Source organism: Mytilus trossulus, chromosome 3 (genome assembly GCF_036588685.1).
Source record: "Mytilus trossulus isolate FHL-02 chromosome 3, PNRI_Mtr1.1.1.hap1, whole genome shotgun sequence".
NCBI classification, from domain to species: Eukaryota; Metazoa; Mollusca; class Bivalvia; order Mytilida; family Mytilidae; genus Mytilus; species Mytilus trossulus.
Window position 1 is genome coordinate 68,178,631 of NC_086375.1, and position 25,724 is coordinate 68,204,354.

The 25,724-nt window shown below is 31.2% G+C and overlaps 1 protein-coding gene across 3 annotated transcripts in view; it reads left to right on the forward strand.

Annotated features, from left to right (window-relative positions):
• The window catches only part of LOC134712220 (regulator of G-protein signaling 7-like), an 85,389-nt gene that overhangs the window by 39,515 nt on the left and 20,150 nt on the right, over positions 1–25,724 (forward strand). For all 3 annotated transcript variants that reach the window (XM_063573549.1, XM_063573548.1, XM_063573550.1), the window contains exons 5-9: positions 3,856–3,907; positions 6,255–6,396; positions 19,096–19,177; positions 21,793–21,867; positions 23,126–23,212. In XM_063573549.1, the coding sequence (XP_063429619.1) occupies positions 3,856–3,907; positions 6,255–6,396; positions 19,096–19,177; positions 21,793–21,867; positions 23,126–23,212 (438 nt within the window). The remainder of the gene's footprint in view (positions 1–3,855; positions 3,908–6,254; positions 6,397–19,095; positions 19,178–21,792; positions 21,868–23,125; positions 23,213–25,724) is intronic.

A 25,724-nucleotide genomic window follows, 5' to 3' on the forward strand; every position in this document is an offset into this window, starting at 1 on the left:
TTTCAGCCAAACTTTGAGAGTTTCAGAGTATCTAGTATAAATTTTATATTTCATTTCCTTGTATGTCAAGAAACATAGCTCCTATGGCTAAAATAGAACATAGGAGAAAATGATTTTTTTTTTGCTTTTGAAGAAAATAGGGCGATTCAAAGAACATTTAAATAAATTGAAAAGCCAAAATAATCATTGATGAGAGATTTAACCAAAAAAATTAAGGTGAGCGATTCAGGCTATTGAGAGCCTCTTGTTAGTAATTCTTCACACAAGTGACATTAATATAAAAATAATGTGATATGGTTTGATTGCCAATGAGAAGACTATACCCTCCCTGACCAAATGATGTGAATATAAGCAACCAAATGGGACTGTACAGCCTTCAAAAACACTATTTATATGCATACATGTTTCTACAAGATTGTTTTTATGCCCCACTTAGGAGCCTTATTTTTTCCCGTCTGTACGTCTGTTTGCCAGGTCATTTATATAAAAAAGAAGATGTGGTATGATTGCCAATGAGACAACTATCCACAAAAGACCAAAATGACACAAACATTAACGATTATAGGTCACCTTATGGCCTTCAACAATTAGCAAAGCCCATACCGCATATAGTCAGCTATAAAAGGCCCCGATAAAACAATGTAAAACAATTCAAGTGAGAAAACTAACGGCCTTATTTATGTAAAAAAATGAACGAAAAACATACATGTAACACATAAACAAATGACAACCACTGAATTACAGGTAATATTTGTCTGTTTGTTCCTCTGTGCATCTGTTTGTTCGCCAGGTCGTTTGTCTGTTCTTTCTCTGTGCGTCTGTTTGGTTTCAAGATTGTTTGCCTGTTTGTCTGTCTGTCCGTCTGTTCCACTTCAGGTGAAAGTTTTTTGGCCAAGGTAGTTTAAGATGAAGTTGGAAGTTTAATCAACTTATAAGTTAGTACACATGATCAATTTTTTTATTTTCATTACAAATTAAAATTTTGTCCCAAATTTTAAGGTCCTCTGAACATAGAAAATGATAGTGTGTGAGGGGCATCTGTGTACTTTGGACACATTATAATTTTTGCTGCATGGGATGATCTCATGTATTAGTGTTGAAAGTTTAGTGCCATTGAATAATTCATTTGAAATATAATGGCAAAAGAAAAAAAATTATTGAGCATAAATCCTATGTGGCCTGCATTTTCATTGTATTTATGAATAATTAACGTAAAATATCAATCATAAAAGGAAAAAAAATTAAAGATAACTTTTTTAAGACCCCCATTAGAGAACATAATTAATGGACTGCATTTTATGAGAGTTCTTAAGTAACCATAACAAACAAGAAATTTTGACTTATTTAAGCATTTCATAAGCTTATGGACAGAAGCTGTTATTTTAAATCAATTGCCATGCTCAACCTTTGTTTTAAGAATTTATAGCTGTTGATTTGCAGTGGCCAATTTCTTTGTTTGCTGAGTACAAGAGCACTTGGAATTTATCATGACAAACTAACATAATGTGATATGAACCTTAATGTAGTCAAATATTTACTGTGGTCAGAATCTGTTAAATTAATGTTACAATGTTGATTCTTGGTTGATTTGGTGTAAAATGTGTCATAGATAAAGTACAAGAATTTCACAAATATAGGGTTTGAACAAAAGTTAGAATAAAATGGCTTTTTCCATAATCATGACAACACTTTTTCGTAATATTGTCTTTTGCCTACCTTCAGTTATCTTTTACGTTACTAAAATTTTCATTCTCAAAGACTTACTAATGACAAAAAAATATTTTCATGATAATGTAAGGAAAAGAGAAATGACCATTTAATTGTATCTAAAAAAGTTGAATCTTTTTGATTTTTTTTTTCACTTACATTGGTTATTTATCTAGAAAAGGGGTACATCCAAGTCCTAACAACATGAACAATGGAATCTTGTGGTAAATTTTCTCATTGTCAATCATAGCTCATCTGTTATGTTTATAAATGCTGTAAAAAATTTTTTTTATTTACTATCAAAATGCAAGAGAACATGTAAATATTATTTAAGAGGGGGGATAGGACCTTAAAGAACTCTGGGATCGGTTGTTTTTAAGCTCAGAATTTCGGGATCTAATTAGCCCTTCGGGATCTGGGAATTCTTTTTTTCAAATTTCGGGATCCGGGATTTAACTTTATTTAAATTCGGGATTTAGCCCTTCGGGATCTTGGAATTCTTTTTTTCAAATTTCGTGATCCGGGATTTAACTTTATTTAAATTCGGGATTTTCATGTTTTTAAGCCTGGGATTTCAAGATCAGGGCCCCTCCTACCCCCTCGTTTAAGATACATGGAAAGTGAATAGTGAAAATAATTTGGATAGATGAAACATATAAATATGCAGATATGACTTGTCAAGCAGAAACTGACATGATCAGAAATGTGCACCAACATGTTGTTACAACTTATTATATGTTGTAACTAGTTTATAATGTCTGATAGTTTATCTAGTATGAAATTAATTGATACATTTTGTAATTACAAACATTAGCAGTAAACATTGAACATTCTTTGTATAATTGGATAACTTTTATAGACCTCTGAAAATGTAAAATGATTGCACATTATTTATTTATATGTGTCAAAATTATATATAACCTTATGGTTTTATTATATATGATATTTAACCTAATATGTTTAGAATTAGAAGCTGCAACAGCTGTTTGCTCTCTGTATATATATGTATACACAACAAGTACAATCTTAATGCATTGAACAACATTGAGAAGGGGTAATTGGTGTATTGTAAGGTAACACATGGACAATGCAATGAAATAATATTTCTAACCAACCTGCCATGCTATTCTTCACATGGAGGATACAATGAAATAATAATTCTAACATTGCTATCCTTCACCTGTAAGATGTTGAAAAGGCTAGAAGAGGGATTAAAACCGATGACTATACAGTTGTAGTGAATATTGTTCCTTCAGTGGATGCTGAGTTTTGATATTTAGTCACTCTTGTCCCAAATGTCCATTTTAGTTATTACCATCACTTGGATTCCATCATCACCATATCACCTTTTTCTTTGCCTTGGAGTGAGGAAATATCAATAGACCCCTGTTGAGTTATTCCTTCACTGGAAAAGTGCGTCAATTATATATGCACACCTTTATTACCCATTTACAAGATAGAGGGTATAGCCTGTATCCCTGCATTACCAATGTACAGGATAAACTTGAAAAAATGTTTGCTCTGTAGGTACTTAACCATTTTAAAGATAGCAGTGCAAATTATCAATTTTAAGAATTTGATTTGCTAATTCTTGCAATATAGCATCTTATTTGTTAACAACTCGCTTGTCATGGGAAGGAAGAGACAATGCTCACGAATGATGTTATTAAAACCAAAGTTTTTGTGATTGAAATGCAATGAACTTGAAAGTTGTCTTTTGAAAGGTACATCATTTTAAGGGAAATTACTTGTAATAAATCAATAATATTTGGTATGCAGTTGTATAAGCATTAACTCAATTTTTTTTCATGGATATTCCTTATTCACCTTTTGTCATAGTCTATTGACTTTTTACAACCTTTATATGTTAAAATTTGTGAAAAGGTCAGTGACCGACAAATGGTTAGTTAGATGTTGTGTTTTGTGTACTATTGTTTGTCTGTTTGTCTTTTTCTTTTTTAAGCCATGGCATTGTCAGTTTGTTTTCAATTTATGAGATTGAATTACCCTCTGGTGTCTTTTTTTTGCCCCTCTTTTGATTTCAACATTTGTTTTATACTATCATAATAACATGAATGCTAGACTTACTATGTACACTCTGTTGTTATAGTAAACTTTAATGATATGAATTATAATATCTATTTTCAGACCCCATGTTTTTGGCCATCAAGATGTGGAGAACCAGAGAATACAGATTATGGTAATAAATGATAATTTTTATTAGGATCAAATTATTTTCACGAGCATGTATTTTATGACAATTATTTGAGTTCAGGAAATATAACTATCATAACTATATCCTCAAAGGAGATAGACATAAAAAATGGTTAACATTGCTTTGATTAAAGATACTCCTAATAAAATGGTATGTGTTTATGGTTCATCATAGACTTGTAGTCTTTGATAATTAATGCTAATATTCTTCTTAAATATCATAACAGTGTTAAAACCTTACGCTTACCCTTAGGGAAAATCTTTTCGTTATGAAAGTTGGAATTTCTATGATGTATCAACTAACCCATCTGGGTAGCATTCATTTAACGTAGATGATCAGGACAGACAAAGGTTATTATACTTTTCTGCCTTTGATTTCTTGAAATTACTTTTAATCAAACAAAGAGATTTGATTTTGATTTTTACTTTGATATAAATGTTGGAACAGACATTAGTCATCATCTTTTATTTGTATTGCAACATTGTCAAACATTGTATGGTATGCAGTAAAAAGATAAGGTAATGTAAGGCAGCCTTCTATCTTTAAGGTATTGAGGCATTTACATTTGGGGTTCTAGACATTATTGTTCAGCTGGCAAAGTCAATGTCCCTTAGAGGTAGATCTATATCTATTTTGTCCCTTGTAGGCAGGCAGATCTGTTCTTAGTTTGTCCCTTGAAGGGAGGCAGATCTGTTCTTATGTTGTCCCTTGAAGGGAGGCAGATCTGTTCTTATGTTGTCCCTTGTAGGCAGGCAGATCTGTTCTTATTTTGTCCCTTGAAGGGAGGCAGATCTGTTCTTATGTTGTCCCTTGAAGGGAGGCAGATCTGTTCTTATTTTGTCACTTGGAGGGAGGAAGATCTGTACTTACTTTGTCCCTTGCTGAGGGGCAGATCTATTCTTCATTTTTCCCTTGTAGAGAGGCAGATTTGTACTTGTTTTGAAATTTGTAGGAAGGCAGATCTGTTCTTATTTTTTTCACTTGGAGGCAGGCAGATCAGTTCTTATTTTGTCCCTTGCAGAGAGGCAGGTCAGTTCTTAATTTTTAACTTGCAGAGAGGCAGACCTGTTCTTATTTTGTTCCTTGAAGGGAAGCCGAACCTGTTCTTATTTTGTTCCTTGAAGGGAGGCCGAACCTGTTCTTATTTTGTTCCTTGAAGGGAGGCAGACCTGTTCTTATTTTGTCCCTTGAAAGGAGGCATATCAGTTCTTATTTTGTCCCTTGCTGAGAGGCAGGTCTGTTCTTATTTTTTTCCTAGTAGAGAGGCATCTGTTCTTATTTTGAAGTTACTAGATCAAAGGTTATAAAATCTATGTAATAGTTTTAGATCTGGTAAAATGCCAGTAACCTATTTTTGTGACAGAAAAGCTGTAGGGTTGAACCACAGGTATTAGCCTAATTGTACTGCCAATTATGTTATACTAGTTATAATTATGTTTACATTTGTAAGACTGGGGTATTCAGTGCCTATATTTTTTTTCCATTCCAACCACATTCACATATAATAGTGACTCAGCAGTTTCACAGAAATTCTTATTTTGGTTTAGGAGTCTACGACCTTCATAGTTTTTATTTCTTTTGTTTTGGAACTATCTAAACAGTAATTCACAAACATAACATTGCTTATTTTGATTGATCTAGTCCTATCCAAATATCCAATCAAAAAGGGGTTATGTCAATTATATTAGTTGGTGAATTAACAGGCTTTGTCTGACCTTGACCTTTACCTCATTCTCATTTTTCTTTGATTCAAAATGTTGAGTTTATGTGATACTTGTATCTCTAAGACTTTCAACACAAAATCAATGGTCAAAAAAGGTGGCAGTACTTTCAGTGAGTGCACTCTTGTTTACTTTCAAAACTACTAACTTTCAAAGCGTACATATTGAAGGTTATTTCAGAAGCCTGCAAGCATGTTGGAGGCTATTCTACAAGCTTGTGGGCCTTGTTGGCCAAGAAATCTAAGTAGTTCTACAACTGTAATCAATACCCAGTCACCATTGAGGTTGTGAGTTCAAAACCAGATCATGCGCTGCACTCAACTCCAATCTCAATTATCTAGAATAGTCAGTTTTCCTATCGAAATTCAGTGAATTTCTCAGAGCACTCCCTTTCCTCCACCTACAAAATCTGGCCACGGTTTTTTGGAAGCCTTATTAAGTTCACAACCTGACTTTTTTTCACTGCATATATATTTGAATTTATATGTAGCTTAATTATACAATTTGAATTTGATTTATTCCTCATGATTATGTATGTAACTTTATTCAGAAGTAATTTGAGTATATAAAATTTAAATATATAATCATATAGATTTTTTTTTTTTTCTCAGCTGTTTATTTATGCAAGAGAACGATGCAAAACAAACAGAGATTAGAACTAGCAGACTATGAGGCAGAAAACTTGGCAAGGTTACAGAAAATGTTCTCACGGAAGTGGGAATTTATTTTTATGCAAGCAGAGGCTCAAGCTAAGTAAGTTTATAAAGTAAAGACCAGCAGAGTGCAAAGTTAATAGTGATGCAAGGGAAGAGTGAAATATTGAAAATTTATAGAAATGATACATCCCCAAAGAGACGTAAAATATAACAAAATCAAAGTCACCAAATACTTCAAGTAGTCTTGCAAAGATCTATTATAATCACATAATCTAACCATCAAATAGGCTACCAGAATATCCAGTAAAATCGCATACTGTAAACCTTAAAAGAGTATCCCAAAGAATCCAGTAGATAAACAAACCATTGAGTAATCTCTTACAGAATCAAGTATAAACACATAATTAAAACTGTAAAGTATTCTCCTAAAAAAGCCAGTATAATCACAGAATCAAAGCAATGATCTGAGAAGTCTCCAACAAAATCGTCAAGTAGTTTCCCAAAGAATCAATTAAAGTCACATAATAAAAAAAATCAAGTAGTCTCCAAAGGTGCTAGGATAAGCACATAATCAAGCCATCAAATAGTCCCCCAAAGAATCAAGTATAATCACATAATCAAAACAATCGAATTGTCTCCAAAAGAATCAAGTATAATCAAAAAATCAAAACCCCCAAATAGTCCCCCTAAAGAATTAAGTATAATCACAAAATCAAACCAATCGAATAGTCCCCAAGAATCAAGTATAATCATTAAATCAAAACCATCAAATAGTCCCCCAAAGAATCAAGTATAATCACATAATCAAAACCATTTAATAGTCCCCAAAAGAATCAAGTATAATCACAAAATCAAACCAATCTAATAGTCCCCAAAAGAATCAAGTATAATCACAAAATCAAACCAATCGAATAGTCCCCAAGAATCAAGTATAATCACAAAATCAAAACCACCAAATAGTCCCCAAAAGAATGAAGTATAATCACAAAATCAAAACCACCAAATAGTCCCCAAAAGAATCAAGTATAATCACAAAATCAAAACAATCAAATAGTCCCCAAGAATCAAGTATAATCACATAATCAAAACCATTAAATAGTCCCCCAAAGACTCAAGTATAATCACATAATCAAACCAATCAAATAGTCCCCTAAAGAATCAAGTATAAACACAAAATCAAAACCACCAAATAGTCCCCAAAAGAATCAAGTATTATCACAAAATCAAAACAATCAAATAGTCCCCAAGAATCAAGTATAATCACATAATCAAAACCATTAAATAGTCCCCCAAAGACTCAAGTATAATCACATAATCAAACCAATCCAATAGTCCCCTAAAGAATCAAGTATAAACACAAAATCAAAACCACCAAATAGTCCCCAAAAGAATCAAGTATAATCACAAAATCAAAACAATCAAATAGTCCCCAAGAATCAAGTATAATTACAAAATCAAAACCATCAAGTAGTCTCCCAAAAGAATCAAGTATAATCACAAAATCAAAACAATCAAATAGTCCCCAAGAATCAAGTATAATCACAAAATCAAAACAATCAAATAGTCCCCAAAAGAATCAAGTATAATCACAAAATCAAACCAATCGAATAGTCCCCAAGAATCAAGTATAATCACAAAATCAAAACAATCAAATAGTCTCAAAAGAATCAAGTATAATCACAAAATCAAAACAATCAAATAGTCCCAAAAGAATCAAGTATAATCACAAAATCAAAACAATCAAATAGTCCCCAAGAATCAAGTATAATCACAAAATCAAAACCATCAAATAGTCCCCCAAAGAATCAAGTATAATCACAAAATCAAAACCATCAAATAGTCCCCCAAAGAATCAAGTACAATCACATAATCAAAACCATTAAATAGTCCCCCCAAGAATCAAGTATAATCACAAAATCAAAACAATCGAATTGTCTCCAAAAGAATCAAGTATAATCAAAAAATCAAAACCCCCAAATAGTCCCCCTAAAGAATTAAGTATAATCACATAATCAAATCAATCGAATAGTCCCCAAGAATCAAGTATAATCATTAAATCAAACCAATCAAATAGTCCCCCAAAGAATCAAGTATAATCACAAAATCAAAACAATCAAATAGTCCCCAAAAGAATCAAGTATAATCACAAAATCAAACCAATCGAATAGTCCCCAAGAATCAAGTATAATCACAAAATCAAAACAATCAAATAGTCCCAAAAGAATCAAGTATAATCACAAAATCAAAACAATCAAATAGTCCCAAAAGAATCAAGTATAATCACATAATCAAAACCATTAAATAGTCCCCCAAAGAATCAAGTATAATCACAAAATCAAAACCATCAAATAGTCCCCCCCCCAAAAAAAATAATCAAGTATAATCACAAATTCTAAACCCTCAAATAGTCTCCCAAAGCATCAAGTATAATCACAAAATCAAAACCACCAAATAGTCCCCAAAAGAATCAAGTATAATCACAAAATCAAAACAATCAAATAGTCCCCAAGAATCAAGTATAATCACAAAATCAAAACCATTAAATAGTCCCCCCCCCAAAAAAAATAATCAAGTATAATCACAAATTCTAAACCCTCAAATAGTCTCCCAAAGCATCAAGTATAATCACAAAATCAAAACCATCATGTAGTCTCCCAAAAGAATCAAGTATAATCACAAAATCAAAACCATCAAATAGTCCCCAAAGAATCAAGTATAATCACAAAATCAAAACCATTAAATAGTCCCCCCCAAAAAAAAATAATCAAGTATAATCACAAATTCTAAACCCTCAAATAGTCTCCCAAAGCATCAAGTATAATCACAAAATCAAAACCACCAAATAGTCCCCAAAAGAATCAAGTATAATCACAAAATCAAAACAATCAAATAGTCCCCAAGAATCAAGTATAATCACAAAATCAAACCAATCAAATAGTCCCCAAGAATCAAGTATAATCACAAAATCAAAACCATTAAATAGTCCCCCCCCAAAAAAAAAATAATCAAGTATAATCACAAATTCTAAACCCTCAAATAGTCTCCCAAAGCATCAAGTATAATCACAAAATCAAAACCATCAAGTAGTCTCCCAAAAGAATCAAGTATAATCACAAAATCAAAACCATCAAATAGTCCCCAAAGAATCAAGTATAATCACAAAATCAAAACCATTAAATAGTCCCCCCCAAAAAAAAATAATCAAGTATAATCACAAATTCTAAACCCTCAAATAGTCTCCCAAAGCATCAAGTATAATCACAAAATCAAAACCACCAAATAGTCCCCAAAAGAATCAAGTATAATCACAAAATCAAAACAATCAAATAGTCCCCAAGAATCAAGTATAATCACAAAATCAAAACCATTAAATAGTCCCCCCCCAAAAAAAATAATCAAGTATAATCACAAATTCTAAACCCTCATATAGTCTCCCAAAGCATCAAGTATAATCACAAATTCTAAACCATCAAGTAGTCTCCCAAAAGAATCAAGTATAATCACAAAATCAAAACAATCAAATAGTCCCCAAGAATCAAGTATAATCACAAAATCAAAACCATCAAATAGTCTCCCAAAAAATAAAGTATAATCACAAAATCAAAACAATCAAATAGTCCCCAAGAATCAAGTATAATCACTAAATCAAAACAATCAAATAGTCCCCAAGAATCAAGTATAATCACAAAATCAAAACAATCAAATAGTTTCAAAAGAATCAAGTATAATCACAAAATCAAAACAATCAAATAGTCCCCAAAAATCAAGTATAATCACTAAATCAAAACAATCAAATAGTCCCCAAGAATCAAGTATAATCACATAATCAAAACCATTAAATAGTACCCCAAAGACTCAAGTATAATCACATAATCAAACCAATCAAATAGTCCCCTAAAGAATCAAGTATAAACACAAAATCAAAACCACCAAATAGTCCCCAAAAGAATCAAGTATAATCACAAAATCAAAACAATCAAATAGTCCCCAAGAATCAAGTATAATTACAAAATCAAACCAATCGAATAGTCCCCAAGAATCAAGTATAATCACAAAATCAAAACCATCAAGTAGTCTCCCAAAAGAATCAAGTATAATCACAAAATCAAAACAATCAAATAGTCCCCAAAAGAATCAAGTATAAACAATCAAATAGTTTCAAAAGAATCAAGTATAATCACATAATCAAAACAACCAAATAGTCCCAAAAGAATCAAGTATAATCACATAATCAAAACCATTAAATAGTCCCCCAAAGAATCAAGTATAATCACAAAATCAAAACCATCAAATAGTCCCCCTCCAAAAAAAATAATCAAGTATAATCACAAATTCTAAACCCTCAAATAGTCCCCAAGAATCAAGTATAATCACATAATCAAACCAATCGAATAGTCTCCCAAAGAATCAAGTATAATCACAAAATCAAAATCATCAAATAGTCCCCAAGAAAGAGTAAAAATCACAAATTCAAAGCCATCAAGTAGTCTCACAAAAAGCCAGTATAATCACATTCAAGCCATGGAGTAGTCAAATTGTCGAGTTTTAGGAAAATTGATAGTTGAAGAAATGTTTGATATAAATTAAAGGGGCTGTTTGGATATTTTTCAGTGAGAAAAACCTAAGGTTGGAGAACAACATGTGAGGGTAGAAATCTTACATTTTACTATAGGTACAAATACCAATGAATTTTCCTTCAAAATTATGAATGACATAAAATTTACCTTCCTACTGCACTGATTATAAGACATGCATAATCTACTATGATGCACTATACCATTATCTATCTATATTCATATGCAATAGAATGCAGTCGTGATGAGCTACATAAAAAGATAAGAAAAGATGAAAACTTGTGATAACTTTAATTAATTTGAAGGAACAGCATTCCTTCAGAACATTTGACTCCTATAAATCATTAAATAGATTATGCAGTTTTAACAGCATTGAGTTTTTCTTTAAGATTTTGATTAAAGATATTATTGTCATGTTCTTAGCCAATTAAATGTAATTGCTATATTCATTATGTTGATATTGAACTGTGCTTGATTAGTTTGGATTTGATTAGACTATATAATTCTGTTTCAAGGCTCCCTTAAGCTCCTGGGGATTTTCTTTATTCATTTTAGATTTTTATATTGTTTTCTGTAAAAACTTTATTGGTTATGTACATTCATTATCAACCAGAAAAGCATACTCAGATCAGAATATGAATGGGGTAATAACAACTAGATTGATATAAAACAGGATCAAGGATTTCACAAGTTGCTGAAGGTTTTACACTGTCCATGGAAAAAGTATAGACATATCCCTTCTAACCTACATGGGCTTCTCAATTTTATAATATTCTTATTTGTATTATATGATTCTCATTTGATGAAACTGTAGGCTGCCAGATAGGTGAAAGATTTGCTTTCCATATCTAAAGTCAGAAAACAATTATTCAGTCAAACTATTTGAAATAAATACATATTATGGACTTAGTATTCAACAAAAATGATCAAATTTTAATTCAAAATTTATCAGATAAATAAAATTCTGGGAAATATTTTAACTTTTGTACTCATTACTTAGGAACATTAAGTCTTGTTTTTAGATGAGCAAACTATTGTTTTATTCCTCAAAACACAAATACCTATTGATTAAACAAGAGCCATTGATCAATATGTCTTTTTTTAATCCAAATAAAAGATTTAGAGGACAATATTAATATCACTTCCTTTATTAATAATGTAACTATACAAGTTTGTTGTGCAATACCACTCTTCATTTAATAACTGGTATTAGAATCCTATTTCCTAAATATGTCATGGTACTTGTTGTACAATTCTGTAAAAGTTTTGACATTTTTATGATATTTGTAGCCATGTACTTTAAGTTTTTTTACGAATGGAAATACAATGTACATTTTGCATCGAAGATTTACATTCATTTCATTTAAAAACTTTCGTTAAAAACTTTCGTTAATAGTTATCTCATTGGAACATCTCCTTACTGTTAGGATGTTTTTGATAATTTTATTTTATTCTTTGAGGGCCCATTTGTTAATAAGTTTTTGAAAATGTTACATTATTATCCCATTTCATGATTTTAAAGTTTTATTAGATTTCAGTCATACATGGCAGTTTACATGAAAAAAAATTAGAATACAAGATAAATTGTAAAAGGCTGACGTCTTCTAATCCCTTTTAGGAATTGTGTTTGATGATTTTAACAGCCATCAGACGTTTCTGCTACATGAAATAGTTTTCATTTTTTTTGTTAAGATGAATTGCCTTAACACTTAGGGTAAATGATCCATTTATTATGTCTTGGAAGAAAAATGGTAAAAACCTCCAATTGCCATTAGACAAAACTGCTGACATTTCTGAATAATCATTTCTACTTGTCCAACCTTCTGTCGATTCTAACAATTCTAAGATAAAATGCTGCATCCTTACCTGATTGAATTCATTCATGCGACTTTGATTCTGTAAGTCTTGAATTTTAAAACAATATATGCAAAAAGATTCTAAGAATTCAGGTAAAGAAAACAGTCTTCGTAAGAGGTTCCCAAGTGCAGCAGCAGTAATTATTGTATAACCATGTTTTAAGTTTATGCTAGGGTTTATAAGAAACCATTAGTTCAGAATAAACATTAATTAATTTTTGCACTATTTAGATATCACATTAAAGCATCATTCGTGAGAATGATTGTTTTGTCTTGCCTCTTTTGCAGCTCAGTTTTATAGCTGATTGAATAATGCTAAGGTGACTTGGTGAAAAATAGGTTTTTATTTGCTGTATTTAGTACTTAAGGAGTGTTTATAAGAAAAGAAGATGTGGTATAATTGCCAATGAGACAACTCTCCACTAGAGACCAAAATGACACAGAAATAAACAACTATAGGTCACCGTACGGCCTTCAACATTGAGCAAAGCCTTTACCGTATGGTCATCTACAAAAGGCCCCAAAATGACCATGTAAAACAATTTTAACAAGAAAACTAACAGCCTTATCTATGTAGCTTAATTAGTTTCTCAGTAATGTTTTAAGAAATAAGTCAACTCTATTTGGTGTATAGAATGATTGATTTAGTTAGTTTCCTTAGTTACTTTAAATGACAGGTCTACTATATGTTGCCTGTGGATTGATTGTACGAGTTTATGTTATTTAAATGGAGTTTACATGACATTTTCCTCATTTTCTTGGTTTAATATTCAACATCGAGTTTTCATAATTATATCAGATAACATGTATTAGTAATTACAAGTAATTACAATTTAACAGGCCACCTTCTGTTTAGTTTTGTATATAATTCATACCCTTTTGACATGGTTCAGCTGTCCTTGACCTCATGTCATGGTTCATTGATCAATGTTTAGTTTTTTTATGATAATTATAATTTAATTCGTTTAAACGGACAGTGCATTAGAGTGAAATTAATTTCTCCTGGGTGTTTCATCATATGTAGCATAGAGGGCGTTATGTTTTCCCGCTTCAAAATTATTTTCGCGGTATTTTATTGCCTATGTAATCATTCAGCACGACATCGTCAATCTGAGCAGTCGAATTTTCTTGGTAAATTTTAATTCTGGTTAAAGTTTATTAAGCTTTTTATTTGGAGAGTTTTTTGTTTGATACTGATGTTTGAGTTATATATTATACTAGAACGCACCCGTGATATCGCGGGTCCGTGACTGAATTAAAGTATTTAACTATGCGCAAGCCTTATCTTAGTATAAGTATTGTCATCTGATAAAGTCATGCCGATTATAAGATACACAGTTTTCTCTGCTTTCAAATCTTTGTTTGAACCCGTCGAACTGGAACTTATCAATTATTGGTAATATTAATTATTTGGAAAACAAAAGGTCCTGGATTGGAGTATTTTTTATCAACAGCATTGTCCTATATTAGTTATAAATAAAGTTTAATTCTTTGATTCGTTGTTTTACGCCATGCCCGCTAACAAACTCAAAACTGTACCTATACGCCTTAATTTTAGTCCAGATTTTCAGTATTCGTATTGTTATCTTAGAAAGTCTTACTGATTAAAATACTACAATACAGTAGGTAACAATTTGACCATTTAGTAGTGTCAACCCTGTGATGATGACCTGAGTATATAGCATATTAATCCTGAATACACCATTTAGTGGTGCGCCTGTCAGATGCGGAACGTACAGATAAGGTATAGGTAACTGTGACAGGTGAATATACTATTGGTATCGGTATCGGACTCGACCCGGAACTTCTTAATTATTGGCAATATTAATTACGTGGAAGACAAAAGGGCCTGGAGTGGTGTAATTTTTAATATACACCTTTGTAATATATTAGTTATATATAAAGTTGAATTCTTTGATTCGTCGTTTTTACGTGATGACTGCTGACAAATTGGACCTCGCAATTTTAGTATTATAGATGTGTCGATATATATGTATGTATTTTGATTATTTATCATTAAATATAGAGCATCGGCGTTGTTGTGCGACTATCCACTTTACAAAGTTTTTGGTATTTATTATAGCCTTTTATGGCGTTTATATTCAGAGTGTGTATATATATATACTTGGATATTTGGTACAAGTATTGTTTATACTTGGATATTTGGTACAAGTATTGTTTATACTTGGATATTTGGTACAAGTATTGGTTATACTTGGATATTTGGTACAAGTATTGATTATACTTGTTTATTTGGTGCAAGTATTGGTTTTATGTCTACATTGATGGGTGGTTTATACCAGGAGAATGCTTCTGTTAAGACATTTGTTGCATTTCACATTATAAGGAGTGCATAAGTATGCAGGATGAGATAAGGTTTGAAAACATTTTTCAGATTTTGTTCACAAACATTGGTGATTGTTGGAAGGAATGAGCTCCTTTTTTGGGTTAAAAGTAGTTTAATGTAAATTTAATGTGATATCAAAATTAAAGTTTTATTACAGATCTTGTAGTATCCAAATGAAACTTTAAATATACCTCTCACACACAATTTTTTTAGGGGATATATAGTAATCACTGTCTATCTGTATCTTGGTGTATATCTGTCTGTCCATCAGTCCATATGATATGTTATTACTGTTGAATAAAAGTTTACAATCTCAGCAACAGCTGATATTTGTTTATAATTTAATTTTGGATGTAACACATCTTCTGATTGGCTGACGTTATTTTGTTATGAGCCCATAGACATAATATAGACATGTGACTGTGACGTCATCAACATTCTTTCATGAATTTCTACGGTTTGAAATGGAACTTAGATTTAAATTATAAGAAATGACTGTAATATTTTTTCTGTCTATCCGAAATAACATAAAAAATGTTGTGCACACTGTTAAATAATCCGCTACGCTGGTTATTCAGTGTGCACCAAATTTTTTATGTTATTTCTTCATAGACAGAAAAAAAATTATAGCCATTCCTTAAATAAACATAAACAAATTTGTTACTTTTTTGCAGAACAACTATGTAAATAACATAATAGGCACAGCTACTAAAACAACATCCCTTCATTTATATATGGACCAAACATTAAAATTCTTACGTCTATAATAAAAAAAACCCAGATATGTGAGGCATGAGGCTAAATTCTTCTTACTACTAAGACTCGGTAGAATTCTTGCTTTAGACCAAAATGTCAAAACAGCAGATGAACTTATAAAAAATATAAGTGTTCTCTTCTCAAAACACTTATTCTTATACACTATTTAGATTAAAAATCTAGGTATCTCCATTTTTCCAGGTAGACTGTAAAAAATTGAGCTTTCTGGTACACACTCAAACTTTTTACCAAACAGTTGTGTTTTGATTAACATGATACACAGTTATGTCATTATTTTGACCTAAATGGTACTGCTAATTTCTAACCAGATGCTTCGCAGGGCGTAGCTTTATACGACCGCAGAGGTTGAACCCTGAACGGTTGGGGCAAGTATGGACACAACATTCAAGCTGGATTCAGCTCTAAATTTGGATTGTGATTAAATAGTTGACACAGCATAGGTTTCTGACACAGAATGAATGTGTTCTAATGAACTTAAAATTTTTGTTTTCTCTTAGAGCAATTCACTATGCTGTTCAATATTAATCCTCTCAAAATAATGATTGAAGAAATTTTCTTTTTATTTATGAAATTTCAAATGAGAAAAATTGAACCCAATTTTTTAATCACATCCCCCTTTCCCTTATTCCAAAACTAATCTCAATTAAAATATTCTAATGGAGTTTGCAACAATAACTACTCATTTAAATACATCATAAAATAAACTGTAAAAAAAATGTAAAAAAACTGCTTGTTATCACTGAATGGTAAAGATTATTTAAATTTATCAGTTGGTAGTAAAAAGTGAATATACATTGTATATTGTATATAACAAAGATTTAAGTTGATTCTGGACAAAGAAAGATAACTCCAATTAAAAAAAATTCTTGCAATAAGATATTTCTTGCTTACTATTTTGGACAAAGAAAGATAACTCTAATTAAAAAAAAAATTGCTATTTCACAATATTATGAAATTAGATATTTCTTGCTATTGCACAATACTGTGCAATTGAAAAGACTTGCTATTCCACAATACTTAATATAGTAATTTTAGATCCTGATTTGGACCAACTTGAAAACTGGGCCCATAATCAAAAATCTAAGTACATGTTTAGATTTAGCATATCAAAGAGGCCCAAGAATTTCATTTTTGTTAAAATCAAACTTAGTTTAATTTTGGACTCTTTGGACCTTAATGTAGGCCAATTTGAAAACGGGACCAAAAATGAAGAATCTACATACACAGTTAGATTTGCCATATCAAACAACCCCATTTATTCAATTTTTGATGAAATCAAAAAAGTTTAATTTTGGACCCTGATTTGGGCCAACTTGAAAACTGGGCCAATAATCAAAAATCTAAGTTCATTTTTAGATTCAGCATATCAAAGAACCCCAAGGATTCAATTTTTGTTAAAATCAAACTAAGTTTAATTTTGGACCCTTTGGACCTTAATGTAGACCAATTTGAAAACGGGACCAAAAGTTAAGAATCTACATACACAGTTAGATTTGGCATATCAAAGAACCCCAATTATTCAATTTTGATGAAATCAAACAAAGTTTAATTTTGGACCCTTTGGGCCCCTTTTTCCTAAACTGTTGGGACCAAAACTCCCAAAATCAATACCAACTTTCCTTTTATGGTCATTAACCTTGTATTTAAATTTCATAGATTTCTATTTACTTATACTAACGTTATGGTGCGAAAACCAAGAAAAATGCTTATTTGGGTCCCTTTTTGGCCCCTAATTCCTAAACTGTTGGGACCTAAACTCCCAAAATCAATACCAATCTTTCTTTTGTGGTCATAAACATTATGCTTAAGTTTCATTGATTTCTATTTACTTAAACTAAAGTTATTGTGCGAAAACCCAGAATAATGCTTATTTGGGCCCTTTTTTGGCCCCTAATTCCTAAACTGTTAAAACTAAAACTCCCAAAATCAATCCCAACCTTTCTTTTGTGGTCAACAACCTTGTGTCAAAATTTCATAGATTTCTATTAACTTTAACTAAAGTTATAGTGCGAAAACCAAGAAAATGCTTATTTGGGCCCTTTTTGGCCCCTAATTCCTAAAATGTTGGGACCAAAACTCCCAAAATCAATACCAACCTTCCTTTTATGGTCATAAACCTTGTGTTAAAATTTCAAAGATTTCTATTCACTTTTACTAAAGTTAGAGTGCGAAAACTAAAAGTATTCGGACGACGACGACGACGACGACGACGACGACGACGACGACGACGCCAACGTGATAGCAATATACGACGAAAATTTTTTCAAAATTTGCGGTCGTATAAAAATGAAACATGTATTACTGATAGATATAGGAAGATGTGGTATGAATGCCAATGATACAACTCTCCATCCAAATTACAATTTATAAAAGTAAACTAATAAAGGTCAAGGCCTTCAACATGGAGCCGTGGCTCACACTGAACAGCAAATTTCTTGTTTATTTATTTAGATAAACTTGAAATTAAAAATAGCTGCAGGATAACTTACCACTTCAGACTTATATAAACTTTAAAATATTTTAAAGAGACAATATTTCGTTATTTCGTTAATTTGGAACTATATGAGTGCACACATTTATCAACACTATACGATCCTGACAATGTGATTATAGAAATATAATCAGGGGAGAACATGCTAAAGGGGAGATAATCAAATTTATTTAAAATTTTCTAATAAACAATATTGCAATATGTGGTAAAAGTTTCTTTTTTGCTAGAATTATATTGGTTGTGAATTTGGTGTTCCTTATACCTTAAAGTTAGACCATTCTGCAAAAATGACTTTACAGATGACTGTAGGGAGAGGGTGTTAAAAGAAGAAGAAAAACTAACTCCATTTGGAAAAGAAAATAATTGATCTACATCTCAAAAAAAAAAAAATATTAGCCCAAAGATTAAATTTCAATGTTTAGCATATGGAAATCAAGAGTAAATTAATACCTACTCATGATATAACATCTTATTCACAACTTTATGAAAATAAATCATTAGGCGAATGGGACAATGTTTAAAAACAATAGACAATTATTGATACCACACCCAGTAGAAGTCTTGAAAAAAAAGTTTTGCAAATGCCCTATTGTTGTAAATTAAGATAAGATTTACAATGTACATAAACATTTCTCAACCATGTTTGGAGGAATAATCTTCTTTATAAGTATAGTATATTGAAACATTCCTTTGTTTCTCGTTTTACACATTGATATAAGTTAAAAGTAAGGTTTTTAATTTCAATTTTCAGAGTTGACAAAAAACGAGATAAATTGGAAAGGAAAGTTTTAGACAGTCAAGAGAGGGCATTTTGGGATGTTCATAGACCTGTGGTAAGTTATCAGAGTGCTGATTGTCAATTATGAGAATTAAATTTGATGAATAAGTCATGTAAAATAGCATTATAGTTGTCCAACCACTTGCTCAACATTGGAAGTTCCAAGTGGTTGCAAAACTATAGTGCTATTTTACACGACTTATTCAACAAATTAAATTCTCACAATTTGGAACAGAAGTGACGATGCTCCTTAATGCACAAATAATGTTCATTAAAACCAGAGTTTTTGACTGAAATGCATCGAACTCGAAAGTTGTCTATAGAGAGGTTGAGGATTATTGGATAGCCTTCAGCCCCAATGTGCTCCTGCTATACAATGTCCATCAAGTTGAGTGGAAGGAATGGACTGTCAAATATGGTGAGTTGTCCCAAAGGCACTCATACCACAACTTCTTATTTAGGATTAAAGATGTAACTTGTTGTATAATCTGCCAAAAAAGAAGTCTTATTACTGGATATTTTCACATCTGTATATTTTTTTTTAATCCATACAATACCATACTATAAAATTGAGAATGGAAATGGGGAATGTGTCAAAGAGACAACAACTCGACCACAGAAAAAACAACAGCAGAAGGTCACCAACAGGTCTTCAATGTAGCGAGAAATTCCCACACCTGGAGGCGTCCTTCAGTTGGCCCCTAAACAAATATTTACTAGTTCAGTGATAAATGAACGCCTTGATATACCTTGATAAACAGTGGTTTCAGATGGTCATTCCATAGGATATGTTCATTTCTTGAACAATTTCTTGCGTTCAATTAATAAGTGTGATACGATATTTCTTTTTCATGTTTTATATTTAGGGACAGTTCATCATCTAATTGTTAATTACAATGAACATTTTATACTTTCCTTGAATATTGAGTTTATTTGTAAAAAGACCCATTACAACAGTCAAAGATCATACAAATCTTGTAACTTGACAAAAGTTTCATAGTCCAGCATTCCAGTACCATACAGGCATGCCTTAAATACATACCTACTTCATTAACTGAAATGTGAAATAAAATAGGTTGAAATAAAGTTTATCGACCTAAATAGGTGTGAATTAAGGGTAAATAAATCTTACAAAATATGTTTACAACACATTACAAACCAATATTTTATATAAAACTACTGAAAAAACAAAAGTAATTATAAATGTTATGATTTGTTGCTTGATGAAAACAGTAAATTCATGTTTATATAAGAGAATTTGTTTACAAACTTTGGATTGAATATTTATTACAACGTATGTGATAATTGATTTGATAGATCTGATCTTTAAGTAACTGATAATTAAGACCCAACCCACAATTTTTATTCATAAGTCAATATAAAAAAGCAATAATTACATAAAGTACTGCTTGTCTTTAAAAATGAATACTAATGTCAGTGAAGCTGGTTACTAGTGCAATATATATTTTGCTTAGATTCTAAGTCTATTTTAAGTATAACCATAAAAGAGTAAATTCCATCCAAATAACAATTTAAAAAAAAGTAGACCATTATAGGTCAATGTACTACCTTCAACACGGAGCCTTGACTCACACCGAATAACAAGCTATAAAGGGCCCCAAAATTACTACTGTAAAACCATTCAAACGGTATAATCTCTAAAAAAAATCAAAACAAAACAAGAAACGAGAACACGTATAAATTACATAAACAAATGACAACTACTATACATCAGATTCCTGACTTAGGACAGGTGCAATTCCATTTTATCTATTTTTGCAAGATAAGATTTTTTTTAAGATGACAAACACGTGTGGATATCAATTTAGGTTGGCCTAATAAACAAAGTGGTCAGGATTCAACAAGCTAAATAGTCAGATATGTAAAATGTTCAAACACCATAGAGTTCACAGAGGGTGAAAACGGATTTCTTCAATAAATTTAATGGAATATATTTATTTTTAGATATTAAAGGATGAATCAATATTTATTTATAATATCTTTATAAAGGAGAAGGTTCACGAAGGGTTAAAATTGACCCTTATTTTTTTAGGTTTTTTAAATTGTGGCCAAAAATTTACAAATTTCACATAGAAATACTTGTGATAATACTATATTGTAAAAATATTTTTCTTACACTTTCCTTTACAATTTATAAAGCTATGACCCCTTAAATAAACATTATTTGTATTACAAGGTCAATTTTGGTACTTTTTTCCATGATTTCATTTGTTTTTTTTTACTTAATTAGCCTTGGCTGCCATTCACATTCCAAAAGATTTTATATTTATGAATTTTATATAAAAATTGGAATCTTTTGGTTACAAGGTGTTTCTGAAGCTTTTAGGTCTGAAAATGACACAAACTCATCATATTTTGACAAAATGTCCAAAATGGGCCTACTTTGGAGAATATTGTGTACTTTTATGAAAAAAAATGATATATTTAGCATTAAGACTTTTGAAATTGACCCATATTCTAACCAAATTGAGACCTTTTTGGTGTTTTACGATAAAGTTGATATTTCAGGCCATTTTGTGCTATAATTGAACCTTGTCTATTAAAAAAGGTTATCTTTTCCTGAGAGTATTGGATAGAAAAAAAATGCAATTTTCTTTTAGAAAATTTTAGTGTTCATATTTAATAAGATAATATGTATTTCTATTTCAGCCAGGATGTGTAAATACAACAGAAGTAGATATAAAGAAGGCATGTCGGATGAACAGGCACTCAAAAATGACAAGGGTAGGAGTTTTAATAGTGTAATAGGCTTTTATTTTGTTAGGCCTTTAGTTTTCTATATTGAAATATTTTTTTATTTTTCATGTCTCTGCCTTTTAAGCTGACTATACAGTATGTTTTTTTTCTCTCATGGTTGAAGCCATACATACAGTAGCCTATAATTGCTTACAGCCACTTCATTTGAACTTGTCTCATTGTTTATCATACCAATTTGGTTTAATTTAACCTTTATTGAGACTATAAATACAGTTTATGACTCCAGAACCAGCCTTGAATCAAAGTTTGGCCTTCAAAATGGAGCCTTGGCTCACACCAAACAGCAAGCTATACAGGGTCTAAAAAGGCCTTGTGTAAAACAATTCAAACAGGAAAACCAGTTGCCTAATCTTTATAAAAAACAGAAATGAGAAACAATTATGAACCACACCAACATATGACAACTACTGAACAAAAGGCTCCTGACAGGTGGATACAAATGCAGCAGGTTTAAACGTTTTAACCTGCACCAACCTTCACTCTAACCTGAAACAGTAATTAAACATTACAACATAAAAACAGGAGTATAGCCAGACATAGATTTAATTCTACTTATCATTAAAATGTTATGATAGATTTCTGAAATTTATATGAAAGGTAGGCAAATGTCTTTTTACAATCATGAGACTTCATAATAATACCAAAGCTTGATAACAAATTTTTTTTAATTGGTAGTAAAGAAAGGTTTATTTATGAGAAAAGAAACTACTTAGCTCACATTAACTAAACACAAATTCATTCGACATTTTGCCTTTTTTCTTACTAAATAAAAAAAACCAATGAAATGAATGTTCTGATTACCAGTATACCAAATTTTTTACTATCAAATGTGTTTTATAGATTCTGAAATGAAGAAAACTGGTCTGTGAAATGTGAAATTTCACTCTGAAATTACCACTCCAGTACCTGCTTTACAATAGTTATAAGGCTTAAAGTCAGAGGCTATGGTGCTTAAAATAACATTTGGTAGCCCATTTATGTTTCAAAAAGATATCAAAACAGTGTTCCTGTCAGAAAAAATTGGAGAAAATTGTGAATGTCTGAATAACTTGTACTGGACCAGTGTTGGAAAAAAAATCTTTAAGAATAATTACATTATAAAATATGTGTCATTTGAATTCCTTGCAAAATCATTAGAAATAATGTATAGTATAACATTTTATATCTTTAGAAATAACAATTGTTTTCATTAAAGAAATATCACATAATAATGTTTTTATTTTAGCCAAATTATGCTGTCCCTGGTGGTAGGTTAAGTCCTAGTGTATCAGAGGCAGATTTACACAATCCATGTGAAAGTTTACGGCATGAGGTAGGAACTTGTAGAAATCTTTAAGGCAATTAGAGTTATCCCCCATTGATCACAAATACAACAGACAGGCAAATACATCATTTCCGGGCTTTTAAAACTCTTGTGACTTTCTAAACATATTCTAAAAAAAAATAATCTGTGAAACAATCATATTATTGAATGAATGCATCTGTTTGTTATGAGAGAACCACACTTACATTGATTGATGGATGGATGTTCAATACCATATTAACACTGCCAGGAATGTGTGTTTATGTAACAGTTTATTTCTTCCTCTCTGATATTTTATCCTGAGGATAATTTGTCCCAGTAATTTTTTTCCTGGCATAGTATTTCACAGGTTGATTTTTTCCAGAGGAGAGAAAATCTATCTGTGTTATGCGGATAGTATGTACCGGTATAAATTTGCCGTACTATATTTCACAGAACCGTGTGAAATTGAGTCCCATTAACTACTATGTAAGTAACTCACAATCAATATATACCTGACTATAATTATAAAATGTTTCACAAAGGTAGAACACATTTGCATAATTCATCAAAGGGAGGTAATTATGAGGAATTTATATTTTAAAGATATCAATATAAGATATTTCTGAATCTATTTCATAGTGAAATTTGTCATTGAATCTTATTTTTAGCTCACCTGGCCCGAAGGGCCAAGTGAGCTTTTCTCATCACTTGGCGTCCGGCGTCCGGCGTCGTCCGGCGTCGTCGTCGTCGTCCGGCGTCGTCCTGCGTCCGGCGTTAACTTTTACAAAAATCTTCTCCTCTGAAACCACTAGGCCAAATTTAACCAAACTTGGCCACAATCATCATTGGGGTATCTAGTTTAAAAATTGTGTCCGGTGACCCCGCCAACTAACCAAGATGGCCGCCATGGCTATAAATAGAACATAGGGGTAAAATGCAGTTTTTGGCTTATAACTCAAAAACCAAAGCATTTAAGGCAAATTTGACATGGGGTAATATTGTTAATCAGGTTAAGATCTATCTGCCCTGAAATTTTCAGATGAATCTGACATTCCGTTGTTAGGTTGCTGCCCCTGAATTGGTAATTTTAAGGAAATTTTGTTGTTTTTGGTTATTATCTTGAATATTATTTTAGATAGAGATAAACTGTAAAAAGCAATAATGTTCAGCAAAGTAAGATCTACAAATAAGTCAACATGACCAAAATGATCAGTTGACCACTTTAGGAGTTATTGCCCTTTATAGTCAATTTTTAACCATTTTTCATAAATCTTAGTAATCTTTTAGAAAAATCTTCTCCTCTGAAACTGCTGGGCCAAATTATTTGAAACTTGGCCACAATCATCATTGGGGTATCTAGTTTAAAAATTGTGTCCGGTGACCCCGCCAACTAACCAAGATGACCGCCATGGCTATAAATAGAACAAAGGGGTAAAATGCAGTTTTTGGCTTATAACTCAAAAACCAAAGCATTTAAAGCAAATCTGACATTGGGTAAAATTGTTAATCAGGTGAAGATCTATCTGCCCTGAAATTTTCAAATGAATTGGATAACCTGTTTTTGGGTTGCGGCCCCTGAATTGGTAATTTTAAGGAAATTTTGCTGTTTTTGGTTATTATATTGAATATTATTATAGATATAGGTAAACTGTAAACAGCAATAATGTTCAGCAAGGTCAGATTTACAAATAAGTCAACATGAACGAAATGGTCAATTGACCCCTGTAGGAGTAATTGACCTTTGTAGTCAATTTTCAATCTGCTTCCTTTGTTTAATATTCACATAGACCAAGGTGAGCGACACAGGCTCTTTAGAGCCTCTAGTTTATATATTCATTTATATAAAAAGATGACTTACAACTTGATTTTATAAGACAGATAATATTTCACAGGTAAATACTATCCTGCAGTTAAACATGCTTTTGTTCCAATACATTGGTATGCTATGATTTATCTGATTTCCATATAATCAACATATACATCTCTGTCTCCAGACAAAACTATTCATATAGTTTAAAATATCATCATACTCAAATTCTTCTATTACTGTTAACAGTAATAATGCAACTATATTTCTACCTTACTTTTAAATTTATATTTGTACTGAGATCTGAAAACAACTCACTTTTACATGTATTTCACTTACCTTATTTAATCATGATATTATTTTCACAATTACGATCTTTGAAATTGCTTCTGGTTTTCTTTCCTATGTTTCATGATAATTTTCTTTTAAAAAGGATGATATTGACTTGAATATTTCAGGAAATTTTTTCAATGATAATTTGTGAAATTATTTCCCATTATAATACATTTTTTTTAACTATTTCGCTTTAATCCAATACACTATTATTATTTCATAGTATTTTTAAAGGATAAGTTTTTTCTGATATAAGTTAACTACCCAGATAGAATTTCACGGCAAAGGAAAAAATATCCCAGGGAAATATTTTCCTCCGGATAAAAAAATAACAACAACTACTGTGACATTTTTTTCCTCCGGATCAAATTTCACTCGGATATAATTTTGCTTTACATT